The sequence below is a fragment of the Anthonomus grandis genome, chromosome 13, assembly GCF_022605725.1.
Source record: "Anthonomus grandis grandis chromosome 13, icAntGran1.3, whole genome shotgun sequence".
NCBI lineage: Eukaryota > Metazoa > Arthropoda > Insecta > Coleoptera > Curculionidae > Anthonomus > Anthonomus grandis.
In genome coordinates, this window is record NC_065558.1 from 20,205,212 (window position 1) to 20,221,877 (window position 16,666).

Here is a 16,666-nt window from a genome sequence, read left to right on the forward strand (position 1 = left end):
TATTGTTAGAATATTTAATGAAGATTTAGAAAAACTATTGGTGATATCCCTTCTTGATTATAACTTCAACTATTTTAAGGATTATGCATTAAAATTGGTTCAAGCCCACCGTAAGAAACCAGTAATAACCAAAACCTTTTATATGTGTAAACTTTATTAAATCAAAATCTACAAAATTCAAACAAAAAAATGGAATTAACCAATAATTCTACTACAGTCCTGAATTTCAGCTTTACGGAAAATTATTAACGTGTATAATTATGTGTAAGTTAAGTGCGCGCGCACGAAAATAAATGACTCCATACACACAACAAAAAACAGAACCATACTTTATAAACCATACGCAGCAAAAAAAAAACAGTCATAATCCAACATAAATAAGTTAATTACTATTATTTTTATTATTTAACATTTAATATATTAAAATTATATCGCTATATATAAGTTTTAAGAAAACAGATCATCCTACTCCCCTTTTATGCGGAAATCTTTTAACAAACTTTATCCATTATACCAAATAAGGATTTACGGCACTCTTTCGCTTAGCAGAAACTGGCGCTATCACTTTAATATTTGTGGTATATCTACTTACTTGGGGCACCTTTTGCTTTTCGCTTTTCCCTCGACATGTTTTTCCTGGTCGTTTGGAATGAGTTTTCCTTCCTCTATGTCAATAAGGGACAGTGTCTGGTCGGGACTCCTTATTTCCGGCGTAATCTCATTTTCTACCGTCACTTCTCGCTTTTCTCTACATTTCCTGAAAATATTGGCAGGTGGAAATTGATACTACATGGGGGAAATCTTAAGGTGATAAAAACAGATTATTGGGATACTTACTAAATAATTTAACATTTATTAATGCGGCTAGTATTTATCCCAAATGCTTATTACTCAGATATCTAATTAAATAAAGAAAAATAAAATAAATATTAAGATAATTTTTTATTCATTATTATAATCAGAAATTTGCTCGATAAGATTTATATCATTTCAAATACTTTTAAATAGTCTTTGATTTGATAAATAATTAGCTCTAAAGAAACAGATCTAATAATAAATAAGCATATGTTACAAGTAGAGAAAAACTTATCAAACACTTTTTACAAAGTTAATTCACAATACTGATTCTTTAATAATCACATGACAAAGCTTAATCTACTAGAAAATTCTGTGTGTTCCAATTTATTTTATTCTAGTGAGTATCTTGAAAGGCCAAAAGAGGTAGAATAACTAAGATAAAATTAAAGCTTTATTAATCAAACATATCACAAAAGGCTTCTGCTGTTTGACAGAAAAACTAACCCTAAATGATATTTTAATTTTATGTGTTGGCTGAATCTTAGGACTTAGGACTTAATCCCTACATACAACCATCATGTTAGTGTATGTGCCTTTTTTAAAACATAATAGAGGTATTAATAAATGTAAAAGGGAGTACGTAGATGACAGTTTTAGTAATAAAAATTTGATATACAGTGCATCCCAAAAGTTATGTCTAAATTCATTTAAAATTCAGGGGTGTCTTCGAACAAAAAACCCTCGGACCCGTCGATTTTTATTTCAAGTTGCGCATTTTTGTACGTGAAGTTTGTATATACAGGGTTGCTCAAAAATAAATTACGACCATCAACTTAATTTTTTCAAATGAAAGCACCTTTTTTATTTCATTTTTGAATTTCGCGTGGAATTCTACGTATGTTTCATGCATCATGTCTTATATCTAAAGTCAACAGTTATCGAAAAAAAGACGACCAAACATTATTATTCACGTTATAAGTTCACCTTACGAGTCACCTTATCTCTGAAAATTTTTATACAGATCAAAATTCCATTCATTCGTGTTTTTTTATTGTTGGCTGGTGACCGTGTATTTTCATAGAAACTGTATGACAGTTGCACGCCAAACAGATATGGTCAAGTATGAAGTGTACGAGCAAAGTTGCGGTTTTCACAATGGTAAAGTTAACGGAACGAGAAAAAATAGAAATTCTTTGCATGGTTGAGTTTGGTGATAGAACACGTACTCAAAGAGAAGCTGCTCAATTATTCAATGAAATCCATCCTGATCGTCCTCCGATATGTCAAAAGGTAGTGAGTAGAATAGAGGCTAAATTTAGAGAATTCGGTCATGTTAGAGATCTGCCGAAATCTGGTCGTCCTGCTCAAGATGAAAATGAACAACTTGACGTCTTGCTTTCTTTGGAAGAAAATCCATGCACTCCTCTGTCGCAGATTGGGGCAAATTTACACATGGCGAAATCTATAGTTCACCGAATAGTTAAAAAGCACAAATATCACCCCTACAAAATTATTATTGTGCAAGAGTTATTTGATGACGATTTCGATAAGCGAGATGAGTTTTGTGAACGCTTACAAAACATGTGCAATCTAAATAATAATTTAGTAATAAATATTATTTTTTCCGATGAAGCCACGTTCTGTTTGAATGGTAGTGTGAACAGACAAAATTGTCGATATTGGGCAACAGAAAATCTGCATTGAATGATGGAGATAAACACCCAGTACCATTAAAAAACTAAATGTGTGTTGTGGAATAGTGCGCGGAAGAGTAATAGGTCCCTTTTTCTTTAAACAGACTTTAACGGGACAAGTGTATCTCGATTTTCTTCAATTTTAATTAGTTCCAGCATTACTAGCTTTATTTCCAAATCGGTTGGACCCAGACTATCCTGACGATCGTCCTGGTCCTGACGATGGTCCAATCGATGGCCTGCTATGTCGCCTGACCTAACACCAATGGACTTTTTTTTGTAAGGATACCTCAAGTCGAAGGTATTTGTTAATAGGCCAAATAATCTAGACGACTTGAAAGAGAGAATTCGCAGAGAAGTGCACGCCATAACTCCGGAAATGATTGAAAATATGCAACGAGACTTTATTGATCGCCTTGGATATTGTCAAGCCGTGAATGGCAACCATTTTGAACATTTAACTTAATTTTTGTTCTTTTTTTATTTGTTACATGAATCGTCTTTTTTTCGATAACTGTTGACTTTAGGTATAGGACATGAATGCATGAAACATACGTAGAATTCCACGCGAAATTGAAAGATGAAATAAAAAAAAGGTGCTTTTCTTTGAAAAAATTAAGTTGATGGTCGTAATTTATTTTCGAGCAACCCTGTATATACAAACTTCACGTACAAAATTTTCCTTTTGGCTTTTCGGTATCTCTAAAGCAAGATACATGAACCACTTAAAATAGAATAATATTAATCAGATAGACATAATTTACAAAATTTGTACAGTTCACATGTTAACATAAGATCTTCAATTGCTTCTTTTAATAATATAAAAGAACTAGTAATTAGGGAAAAATACCACTCGTTTGCTTTAACTAAGACATGTTTAAGTGACCATTATCCTAATCATATGGTTAGTATCCCTAGTTATTAACTATTTCGTAGTGATCGCTTGACAAGAGGTGGCGGATTGTGTACTTATGTAGCTAGTGATTTCTCTTAAAAGTGCTGTAGATATAATATTTTTTAATAGTTCCACTTACTAAGTGGGACCATGACTTAATTTCAGCATACCTATAACATTATTAGTTATATGCTGAAATTAAGTCAGTCCGTTGTTTTCTAAGAATTGGGTATAGGCCCATTCTTGTAGTGTTAAGCAGCTGGTTATCACTGATACATTTCTTATAGCACTGTCTCCTATGTATGATGACATTGTTTTTTTTTGATAGGTAGATATAAATGTGAATTTATTGGCAGATCGTAGTGGAGTAGTGGATCGTAGTGGAGAGATGCGGTTTTTGCTTCGATTTTACAGATGCACAATCTATGCCAGGTAATTAATGAATCAACTCAAGTGACTCGGAAATTAAGCTTGATTGACGTCATGTGGATCATAGTTTGGAGTTGATTCAATGGGGTCTCACGGATGTTATTTACTCTTATTTAAATTTAAATATTATATTTGAACAAACTAAACTCACTCTTTTTACTTATAGAGATTTCATAGAACTTCAATAGTGTGCTCTTTGTTTCTTCTATAAGTTATGAGACTTCAACTGAGTATTAGAACAGGAATTTATTAAAGAGCCCATTGATAAGCTTAATTTTGAACTGACTCAGCTATTTGACCAATTTACGCCTTTAAAAATAATTAGATCTCGTATACTGTGCAAACTCTATATAACTGATACTATAAAATTTAAAATAAATCGTTTAATAAATACAAGCGCAAACTTGCTTAGGCAGTAGAGTGGTAAAGTTGTCGATGTCGGACATGATCAATAACGTTGTTGCACCTAGAAAGTTTGTCTATAATTCAGTCGGGGTTCAGGGCTTGTCATAGTACATCAACAGTACTTAGCAAGGTTACCAGTGACATCTGTAAGAACATGAATTCCTTACTTATCTCCTGACTTGTATTGCTGGACTACAACAAGTCTATTATTCTTATGAATCATGAGATGCTGTTGGATAAGCTGCATTATTTTGAGTTCTCTGCTCATGTCTGTAGGTGATTTTTGGCACATTTTAGTTTAAGGAAGTTTACTTCTTGATACGAGGCGGTTTATCAAATAGGGGGAAGAGCCATTCTTAGCACGTTTACTGCCACCGTAGACTGGAAAAAAAGTACCTATATACCATAATATTAAAAATAATCCCAAATACAAACAATATAAAAATAAAAGTAAAATAAGCATAAAAAACGCAATTTTGACACTTTTTTGTGGTGACGTATTTATATCACGCGGCTGCTTATAACCACGCTATCCCGATTTGCCATGTGATAACAATGTGTCAACGTCGTATTTTGAATATTCTGACAAGTATATCCTCGGTCCGCTATGTAGCAAATCATTCAATCCCATCAGTTGTTTTTTGGTAATAGTGTCAATAGTTTGTTACATTTATAGGTTGCATTTTGTGTTTATTAGCGTGATTTTCATAGTTTTAAGTTGTAATCGAAATTTTATTAGTGTCAATTTCGTAGTTTTATATATGTAATGCACAGACGTGTAGTTATACCTATAATATGTCATACGAAGCCGAACAATGTCGTCTCCTAAACCTACTTCAAGAGGCTTTATCGGATGAAGATGGATTGGAAGAATAATATTTATTTGGGGATCTAACCATCCAACGATACATCTGACTCCGATTCGGATTCAGGAGTTGTGAACCTAAAAAAAAGGTGAATAAGCAAAAAATCAGGAAATCCAATATTCGGTTACGATAAAAACTAACCATCTACTTCAAAAACATCTGAGTTTGTTGATGAAAATCAACCTTCAGCATCGGGAGCTGTTGTGCAAATCGTTGGTGCTACCAGTAGTGCCAGTATACAACCAACAATTGAAGATATAAGAAAAATGCTACGTAATGATGATGGTATGATACCAATGACCAAACTCAGCTGAATCGAAAATTATCCACTACTGAGCCAAAATGGGGACCATCAACGGGAACATAATATGTACATTGATGACATTGGGATTCTCTGGTGAATGTTATGAAGCATACTATGATAAAACTTTGAAAAAATGTATATCTAAATTTCCTTTCTTTCTTTTCAATTCTTGACGTAATACTGGCGTAGATGAAATGCAAACATTCATTGCGATTATAATGTGGATGGGTTTATGTCATTTAATTTCACAGTATTAGAAAATTACTGGTATAATAAAAATACATAAAAATTACACAAAACGTATAATCTCTGAAAAACGCCTTCAGTTATTGCTTAAAATGTGGTACTTTTCTAATAATGATTTAGATTCGAAAGACAGACTGCAAAAAACTACACCTCGCACTGATATGCTTCAAAAGTCTTTTCAAGGTGTATATTGCGGCAGGGTTCATTTGTATTGATGAGACTCTGGTGCCTTTTCGTGGAAGGTTTAAATTTAAACAATATATTTTCACCAAGCGTCATAAGTTTAAAATCAAGATGTTCAAACTATATATGGACGCTCCACACATGAATTCAATGTTTATTCTTGAAAGGAAAGAACAAAAGAGACTTCCGTTCACACGAAAATTGTTATGGACTTGATGGAACACCTACTGGATGATGGACGTACTTTGTGTACGAAAAACAATTATACGTCTATTTTTTTTGCAATCGCTCTTTTGCAACAAAAAAACCATTTCATGGATACTTTGAGATCAAATCGAAAATTTATTCTTAGAATTGTAATAGAAAAAAATGTGGGTAAATATGCAGCAGAAGAATGTAAACATGGGATATATAAAGTAAAATGAAAAGATCGCAGAGATGTACTAGTCCTTAGCACTCAACACAAGCATGAAATGGTTGTGTAAAAGACGAAACACTAATTAATTCAAAAAGCCAGAGAATAAATCATACATAGATACAAGTGACGAATTGAAAAACTATAACACGTCCCTGCGTTAAAAAGTTTAAAATGGTACCGAAAACTTGCTATTAGTTATTTGTTAGGCTTGATATATATTTACTAGTTGTTGTTAGGCACCACAAATAAATACAGACCAACAGTTTTTACGGAATCATTTCTGCTAATCAACACAATGTAATTTTAATGCAGATAGGAGACCACTGTGGCTTCACGCGCTTATATGTATTCGATCCTATGTGGACTCACACTGAAGAATCGTCCAGAATTTTTATTTTAATGTGGTGATACGTAAATCTGCATTCCGCATTCCTTCTTACCAAGATGTTTGTTTTGTATATAGAGTAGTTGTTTTTCTTAATACCAATTATTTATTGATTATTAAACATAATCAATCTCAGTGTAAAAGCCTTTACTCAGGGATTCTACAACAAAATATATTGTCCTCACTATAGTTTTATTATATTGTTTGTTGTAGTTTTATTATTATGTATTTTTTATATTTTTTTAATTGCTTTTTAGGTAACATGAAAAACCATTTTGCTGTTTTATACTTTATATGTTTTCTATTGTAATTATAAAATAACTAGTAGTCATAGTATTAAGAGCAAGGGTACCTGGCAGGCGTCAGGTAGGTAATTAGCTTTTCATAAGCTAAAAGTCCGAGTTTTCTAGTTTTGACTAAGACACAATCAACCTAACCCAACTAATTCGTTGCTCAGAGTTTATTGAGATCAAATATGGTTCTGGACCTACGATGCGATTTGCAGAGCCTTTCCCGAGTTTTGTCCGCTCATTTAACATTAATGAACATTATGATTAGAGATAATCTTTATTTTCTATCTAGATCTTTATTTTAGATCTAGGTATTAAGATTCTCATAAGATCGGGCTATCAGAATAATTCTTGTTCTCATTCTTTATTATTATGTGAAACTTCTAATAGAGCAAACACTTCTGCTTTAAAACAGTGGTATATTTCTTAGCTAGAATGACTATCCGGTCTTGGAGTCCGACTCCATCATCTAACGAGTTATCAACTCTCAGTTTTGCGCACCATCTCGACGCCCATTAGCATTTTAATTTAGTTTATTGGTCGTTTTCTCATCCAGAGAAGAAGTAGATTTTTTAAGCTTCCTCCATTTGTCATTTATACTTTTATGTGTCCAATTTATTGAATCCAATTTATATTGAAACACCATGATAGGTCTTGATTGTATATTGGTGTAATTGGTATAAATATGCAACTTGATACCAAAACAGAAAAACAGAACATTCCTCCGGCCCTTACTATGAAAAATATATGGTACCATAGTGACTACAATAGTTTAAGGAATAATACCAGCTTAAGATACGAGAATCACAAAATCCGTAAAATTAATATCCGTTTATAAACGATCCATTTTCCCATCCATCCAAATATAGTTCGGATCACATTTATTCAACTCGCATTCTTGGGCATCAATGTCAGCTTTTAATATAAAGGAAAATGTATTTTAAGTAATTTAAGCACCCTTGAACGGGTATAGAATTCCAGGCACACCCAATATCTATGCAAATTATAAAACGAAATTTCTAAGGGAAACCGAGCCATGCATATAGATTCATCCAATAAATAAATAGCCTTTGATGCGGTGTAATTGAAAAACGTTTCGACGTTCAGTATTATAGTATATAAATATCAAATAAGTAGTGCAGATATTTCAAAGAGAAAGTTATCGTATTTTTCTTAGTAACTTAAGGTTAGTTTAATTTAGAGTAAAGCGGGGGAATATGCCGCATCGGGTAATATGCCTCAGTTCGCTCATAGCTCACTCTGGTTACGCCATCGCACTACCATAGTAACCTGTCGACATTAACGTAGTCAACCACCTGTTTACTGATTTCCTATAATTTTCATCATTTAGTGAACGATAAACCCCAAAAACTGGTAAGTACTCACCCAAAATTATTTTTATACGATATATGGCAGGAGTTTTTAAAAGTTTTTGTGATCATTAACACTTTCGCCGCTGACTGTATTTACACCGGGTTTTTGCTTTTCAGTTGAAACGTTGGTGTTGCACCGTGGGGTAATATGCCGCATGAAAATGCAAGTGCGGCATATTACCCCAAGTACTTTTTTGATAGGTATAGCTCATGGTGATTCGTATTTTTTTAACATTCCAGATAAACACAATGCCACGTTCTTATATTCGGAAAAATAGAAGAGCCCAATGGTCAGAAGTAGATCTTCGAAATGCAGTAAGTGATATTCGTGCAGGCAAAGGGTCGGTTCGGGAAATAAGTCGTACTTATAATGTTCCAGTTAGAACCTTAATGAGAAGAATGCGTTCCGGAAATTTGGATAAGATGGCATTAGGTCGCAAAGGCTCACTTACTATAGAACAAGAAGCAAGTTTAGCCAAATATATACAAAACATGGCATTTCACGGCTTTGCTTTAACTGCTCATGATATAAGAAAGCTTGCTTATTCTTTTGTGGTCCAACAAAATATTCCACATAAATTCAATACTGAACGGAAAATGACAGGACAAGACTGGTTTCTAGCCTTTTTGAGAAGACACCTCGTAAGGCTCAAGGTATGTCTACTGCCAGGGCCAAGGGCATGACAAAACAAGAATTTACACAATATTTTGAATTACTGGGAAACGTTCTTAGAGAAAATCATTTATTGAATACCCCACAAGAGATTTTTAATCTCGATGAAACAGGATTGAAATTGAATAACAATCCAGGCAAAGTTGTGGTAACAAAAGGCGCTAAAATGGTAAATTGTATCATAAGCGCTTCTACCACCTGGCGGCAAGGTTGTTATGGGCGAAAAGTCAGCTTATGTCACATCTGAAATGGTTTAAAGACTTTTTTAGTCCACGGAAAGGTACCGGTAAGGTTCTATTAATTATGGATGGACATTCCTCGCACTGTTCCAATGTCGAACTCTTAGATTTTACTGTAGCGAATGACGTGATCCTGTTTTGTTTGCCCAGCCACACCACTCATTGGCTCCAACCGCTTAATCGCTCATTATTTAAGCCCTTGAAAGCTTATTGGGCTCAAACTTATCAAAACTGGGTACATAACAATCCTGGTCGAAAACTAAGCCGATTGCAATTTGCCCAACTATTAAATATTGCCTAATGTAAGGCTGCAACAATTCAAAACGGGACTTCCGGTTTTAGAGCCTGTGGGATTTACCCTTTTAATCCCGAAAAAATTCCTGATTATCCTTTTATGGTCAACGACGAACCATCGGTTGAAGATAGTCTTAACCCAGAAGAGATTTCCAGTGAGGAGGAGAATGATCCCAGACCAGGTAATGTCACTAAAGTTGAGGAACCTGAAGATACGAATCCCTTTGAAGCAATTTTACCGGTTTCACGCGTCGAACCAGGACCAAGTGGCTATAAACGGAAACAACATGCCGAGATACTAACTTCACCAGAAACAATTTTTGCAAAACGGGCAAAGAAAGAAGAAAAGAACAGAAAATTAAAACAAAAAGAAGAACGAAAAAAAATACAAAATATTAAGAAAACGAAGAAAACCGGTATACCAAAGAAGAAAACCAAAGAACTACCAAGCCCTTCTTCGTCAGATACCGAAACAGAAGTACTAACGCAGGAAAGCGACGAATCCGAAGTCGATATTAATGAATCAGAATTTTGCGCAATATGTCATATATCATTTTACGACAAAAAAGGTCCCAAATGCGACTGGCTTCAGTGCGTGACATGTATGAAATGGATCCATGAGATATGTACGAGATCTGACAGATTTTGCGAAGAATGTACGCCATTATCCGAATTTGCTTAAAGAAAGTGTTCGTATTGCGAGTACCTGAAGATACGAATCCCTTTGAAGCAATTTTACCGGTTTCACGCGTCGAACCAGGACCAAGTGGCTATAAACGGAAACAACATGCCGAGATACTAACTTCACCAGAAACAATTTTTGCAAAACGGGCAAAGAAAGAAGAAGAGAACAGAAAATTAAAACAAAAAGAAGAACGAAAAAAAATACAAAATATTAAGAAAACGAAGAAAACCGGTATACCAAAGAAGAAAACCAAAGAACTACCAAGCCCTTCTTCGTCAGATACCGAAACAGAAGTACTAACGCAGGAAAGCGACGAATCCGAAGTCGATATTAATGAATCAGAATTTTGCGCAATATGTCATGGATCATTTTACGACAAAAAAGGTCCCAAATGCGACTGGCTTCAGTGCGTGACATGTATGAAATGGATCCATGAGATATGTACGAGATCTGACAGATTTTGCGAAGAATGTACGCCATTATCCGAATTTGCTTAAAGAAAGTGTTCGTATTGCGAGTAGGTCCGATAGTAGCGTAGAGCGATTGACATTTGTCGCCATATTTCCCGGGTTACACTATAGTTAACAATCACAAGGTTTTTTGGTAGAATTTCGTGCAAGACTTGTTGCGGATTTTCCTTATTTTTTTCCCCCATTGGGTTTACTTACTTATGGTGGCCTACCGGATACTGAACCACCATAATAAAAATATGATTAAAGTAGAATGTGCATAGACCACTGCGCATCCAATTTTAGGCGAATACATAGGGCGTCGCCACTTGTATGGTGTCTTTCTATTACAGCTGATCAGCTGTTTTTGGCAATTAATTTTGTTTTGAATTAAAGCAGGTTATTTATTTTGTTTTCAATATTTGTTCTCTATTTAGTGCATGTTAGTTTTTTTATATTTATATGAGACAGAATTTATACTTCAGGTGAGGTTTTATATATATTGTCATGTAAATTATTATGGATTTAATTCTTAAAACTAGCATGGATCTAAAAATAACAGTTTTTTTATGTAACACGTTGAGCGCGCATGCTAGTTTGTCACTGTACGCCCATGACGTACATATAAGTCAATTACGCATGAAACTTAAATATGCATTTTACTCATTGGTATTGAAGTTAGTCTCTGGGTGTCTCACAAGGATCTTGAACAATTCTAATATTCGTTTGGTTATTGAAGTAGCGTTATATTTTACTTGTAGCCCATAACGTTTATTTACGTCAAAAAAAACTTCGGCGAAAAAACTTCGAAAACGGTACTACAAATTTTACAAGCTTCCAAACATTCTATATGGAAAACAATAAAAATAGTTTATAGTTCTCTTGTAGAGTTTATTTTAAGATACTGTTTACCGATTTGGGGTGGTCTTCGCGAAACTGCATTGCAGATTTTAAAGGTGTGCCAAAACAAAATCTTAAAGATATGTAATATATAAATAAGGATATTTGGTAATTAATGTATTGGTTAATGTGGAAATTAGTATTTTAGCTGTAGTCAGTAATAACTAGTAGTTCATTGGTTTTTAGGCAAATTTTGCTAACGTAGGTACTATTAAAATATGGTGAAATCGATATAATAATTACTTTTAATAAATCAGTTCAGCTTTTCACATTTCACAAAGACATGGTTGTTTTATTGGTCCTTTTAGGATGATCCACTTGACATATTACATGGCGACCCTGCCAGTGGCATAAGCATGCCAACATGTTCTTGGGAAAATAGGAACCAATAAAAAGTTGTATATAATAGTTTTATCGGAAAAAAAATTGTTACATACATAGTTCGTGAAAATGGGGAAAAATCAATCGAAAGAAGAAACTGTAATTGTACAAAGTGGCAATAGTGGTGGCACAACAGCTACGGCTAGTAACGCCGAGTGGCGTATTGCTGATATTCTAACAGTTGTGCTCGTGATAATAGTGTGCCTGTATATTATATTGTGTCGTTGGTCGCGATATGAAAAAAGATTAAAACGACAAATACGTCAGGAGGTAATAAGAAGTAGAGAACAAATAGTATAAGAAGTAAATGAAGAATCAAAATGTACACAGTTTCTGTTTCCTCTTATTTCATCTCCCGTGACCAGTGATATGTGTGTTCTATGCAAGTCCCGAAGGAGTTTAGGTATATTTGGGAGGAGCTCAGAGTTTTCCACAGAAATTTAAGAAAGGATCTAGAAGATAGAAAGCAAAACATAATAAGACTACTACACGTTATATAAGTAAGTTAGATAGAATTAAAAATGAATTAGAGGCTTTAAAATTAAAATTTAATAGTGGCTCTTTTGAGGAAAAAGTTATTCGTGAAACTAAAGAGTATGTAAAAAATATAGATCAGTATTTTAAGCAGATAGGTAGTGTTTTAGAAGATAGGCTATGTTCATCTCGAACTGAACAAACAGCATCTTGTAGTAAACAAAGTAACTCTGACCCAATTACAATAATTATTGTTGATTCTGATTATTCGGAAGAGAAAAAAATGACGGAAAAATTTGATCTAAAAACAGCAGCAAGCCTGCTGCCTGTTATGGATGGAACTGAATCCACAACAAAACAGCTTATTGATACCATTGAATTATATCGCGATTTATTAGACTACGACGGTAAAAAGTTGCTTATTAATTACGTGTTGAAGACCCTTCTTTCCCAAAAATGCAAAACTTAGGTTAAAAAAGAGCTATACCACATGTTATTAGGGATTTAAAAGACCACTTTCTCACAAAAAGGTCAGCATCAGCATTATCATCCCAACTGAATAATAGTAGGCAAGGTGGAAAATCTATTGAAGATTTTGGAAAAAACATAGAGAAACTGTTTTTAAATCTTACTATTACTCAGGCGGATGGTGATGAAGATAGTTTATCTGTTTTGACTAGAGTAAATGAAAAGTTGGCAATAGCTGCTTTTGCTAATGGGTTGCAAAATCGTGATTTAAGAACGATTATAAAAGCGCACAACTATTCCAAGCTTGGTGAGACCATTAGAAGTGCTAAAAATGAGGAACTCACGTCCAAAACTGATTCTCATCAGGTCTTTCTTCTTTAAAGTCGAGGAAATTATTTTCAAAATAGTAGTCGGGGTAGAGATTTTTCCACTTCTCGCTCTACCACTCAAAATTTTAGTCGACCAAATTTTCGATATAATCCCTTAGAGGACGCTATAATAATACCTTTAGAGGACAACATTCTACAAATAGATCAGGACATAACTCACACCGAGGAAATTTTAATAATAGGCGTAATTTTCGTCGCGGTGCTAATAGGGCATATATAATGCAAGATTCAGAAGTACATCAAGAAACAGAAAATTTTTTAGATGTAAATACATCCGAAAATCGTTTTTTTCGTTCCTAAAAAACGGTTTATTTTAGGATCAAATGGCACAATTCGTTCGTTCAACTATTATACAGCGAAAAAACATTCTTATTTTTACTAGATACAGGTGCATTAGCGTAATTTTTCATAATTTTATTCCAGTGACCCAAGTGTTGACCTAACAAAGAAAACAAAAATAAATGGTATTTCAAAGTCAATAGTCGCACATGGCTCTGCAAATATAACCTTACATGTAAATAATAATGAGCTGTGCCATGAATTTTTAGTAGTTGACGAATTTCAAAAAGGTATTCACGAATTATTGAGGTCTGATTTTTTTGAAAAATTTGCAGGAACTATAAATTATGGAAAGTTTTTGTTTTCTCTGTGGATAGGTGACAACAAAGTTATTGTACCTATTGAATCCAAAAAATATAATTATACAAAAATTCTCGCCAGGTGCGAAATTATTAAATACTGCAATGTAGACTTAAATGAAGATTGTGTCATATTACCGAGTGAACTCGAAAAAGGGGTTTCTATTCTATATAAAAATAGCCAGTATCCTACAATAATTATTGTTTATAATGTTTTAAGTACAAGTCTGTATTTCTACAAAAAAATTAAACATATTTTCACTGAGCTTGATCGTCATTATAGCACCTGTTCTAAAAGAAATAATGAAATACAATCATATATTTTTAACAAATCTCATTTGCAAAGACATGTATTATTTTTGCTTCCGAAAATTCTTAAGATTTTACCGCAAAATTTAAAAACAAAAATTGAGGAGACTCATGACCAAAAAAATTTAAATATTGAACTAACACAGTTTATTACACGAAATTATAATAGTTTTAAAAAGTTACTGATAAAGTTATTTAAAGTGCATTTGTTAATTATTTTTGATTATCAGTTTACGTAGTTGCCATTTGTCATAAAATTATAATCCCCTGAAAGTCGATTTACTTGTTTTTCAATTTCGTTTCAATTTTTAATTTCCTCCTAGTTACTACCTGTGCCTTTTCCGCTCCTCTGCTTCTTATAGTAAGGTAAGTGTGCCAAATATTGCCACCTTAACGCTTAGTTATAAGTAATTCTTAAACTGTTATTAATAGGTGAGTACAATTTTACGCACGGTTATAAAAATGCATTGTTTTTAACATTATTTTTTATTTAAATCCAAAAACTAAATAGAAACTTAATTAATGTAAGTTTTTATTGGGGTCGACAATGGCAATATTGGGATCACCAGACCTCCTATTATTGCCACCCAATATTATATGTCAATATTAGGAACTACAGAAAAAGTAACAAATTATTCTAAGACAACAAAAATTGATAACTTAAAAGATAAGTAAACTTTCTTATTGCGATCTTCAGTCATTATGGAACTACAGATTAAAGATAGAACAAACAGTTAAAAAAAATTAAGAACAGTAAGGACAAATAAACCTTTCTTTGTCATTTTTAGTTAGGCCTACACAGGCTTCATGAACATATTTATAACAAACTATGCACAAGCGCATATCTTCTTCCCGGCAGGTGTTACAAAGAAAACAAAACCACGATTTTTTCGGTTCTTCCGATTTTTCCTTCGATTTCTTTTTGGTACCACTCTTTGCTTCTCTGACAACTTTGGTTGAATCCAATTTTGGTTTTGGCGCGAAAAGATTTTTGGTAACTTGCTGGGCTTTACTGTTTAAAGCCGGCTTCCTTTTTACTGTAGGTACTTTGATTTCGGGGGTAATGGGCAATCCAATATCTTTAAACGAAGTATCTAAGCATTTAGAGTCGGGTGTTGAGTCCATATTTTGATTAGAGTTTATGGTTTCCTCTGTGATGCTATCATCTTTTTTATTTTGTGGCAGTTTAGTTAGTCTCTTTACAACTTTTTGTTTTTGTATTAGTTTATTTAATGGTATTTCATCGTCATCGCTGCTTTCATAGTTCCCAATAGCCCTGGTGTTAAGTTTCTTAGTCTGTGTAGTCTGTTTTTTGTTTCGACTAAACTTATCTTCTAAACTTTTTTTTTTCAAATTTACCAAAGGTTCATTTTTATCGGATATATCGTCAAGTGAATCATCGTCAAGACTAAAATCCGATAGTGATTCGGTATCTGTGCTAGAAACGGGACTCTTCTTTCTTTTTTGAAGCGGTTTTTTTAGTAGTTGATATTCGCTTGTACTCGCGTTTGCGAACTGAACCGCAACAGGTTTCTTTGGCACTTGATACCCGCTTGTACTTGCTTTGTTTTTGTCTGCAGACTCAATTCACCTGCAAGAACTTTCCACGACATCTGATACACCTTGAGAATTATTTACTACGTCGTTTTCTTCTCTGTGGGTGATCAAACTTGGTGCATAAGCCTCTTCAGGTATAGTCTCTGATCTAAATGGATATATACCGGTGGCTTTAAAACCAGAAATAATGTTTGATGGAATTATCACTTTGAACCAAACGGGAGTAAACATTTCTCCAAACCTCATTTTCGTAATTGCTTTTCCAGGGTTTATCATTAAAAACTCCAAAACTTCTTGATCCCAAAACGTCTCAAAACTTTTAAATACAGACTTGTCCATGGGTTGCAACTCATGTGAAGTGTTGCTTGGAAGACAAAATAAAGTCATGCCCATGCGGTCTGCTGCATCAACTATAGAAATATCAAGGTGACTTTTAGCCCCATCGAATATTAGTAGTGTTGGGCCAGAATTTTTGAATGAGGAAAAATGAGTAAGCCATACAATAAAGACTTCACATGTCATGCTTCCTTTATTTGTGACAATTGCTTTTGAGCCAGGTGGCAAGGGATCAGACCATTCCGGTTTTAAACTTTGTCCTTTAAAAAGCACAAAAGGTGGTACTGATTGACCCAGTGCATTTCTACAACCTACAATTGACACATTTTCCCCATGCTCGGGTGCGGTTAAATGTTGTCGCTTTGCCCCTTTTCTAGCTAAAACAATTGGTTGCTTATGAATTGTCAATCTGCACCCTTTTTTGCCCATATTATAAATGTTACCTGGTTTGTCAAATAACTTTAGCTTTTCGATGGTTTCTCTTAGCTTATGAAAGTAGTCATCAACGATTGGCCTATTCATTTTTTGGGCTCGCGCCATATTCATTTGTTGAGGTCTTCGTTTCGATACGTCCGGATGCCTAGTTAA

General features: G+C 33.9%; 1 protein-coding gene across 2 annotated transcripts in view; it reads right to left on the minus strand.

Annotated features, from left to right (window-relative positions):
• Positions 1 to 16,666, minus strand: part of LOC126743627 (uncharacterized) — a 99,506-nt gene that overhangs the window by 55,572 nt on the left and 27,268 nt on the right. The window contains exon 2 of one of the 2 annotated variants that reach the window (XM_050450811.1): positions 593 to 757. The exons of the other annotated variant lie outside the window; for it this stretch is intronic. Coding sequence (XP_050306768.1) covers positions 593 to 757 — 165 coding nt within the window. The remainder of the gene's footprint in view (positions 1 to 592; positions 758 to 16,666) is intronic. 2 annotated transcript variants of the gene reach the window in all.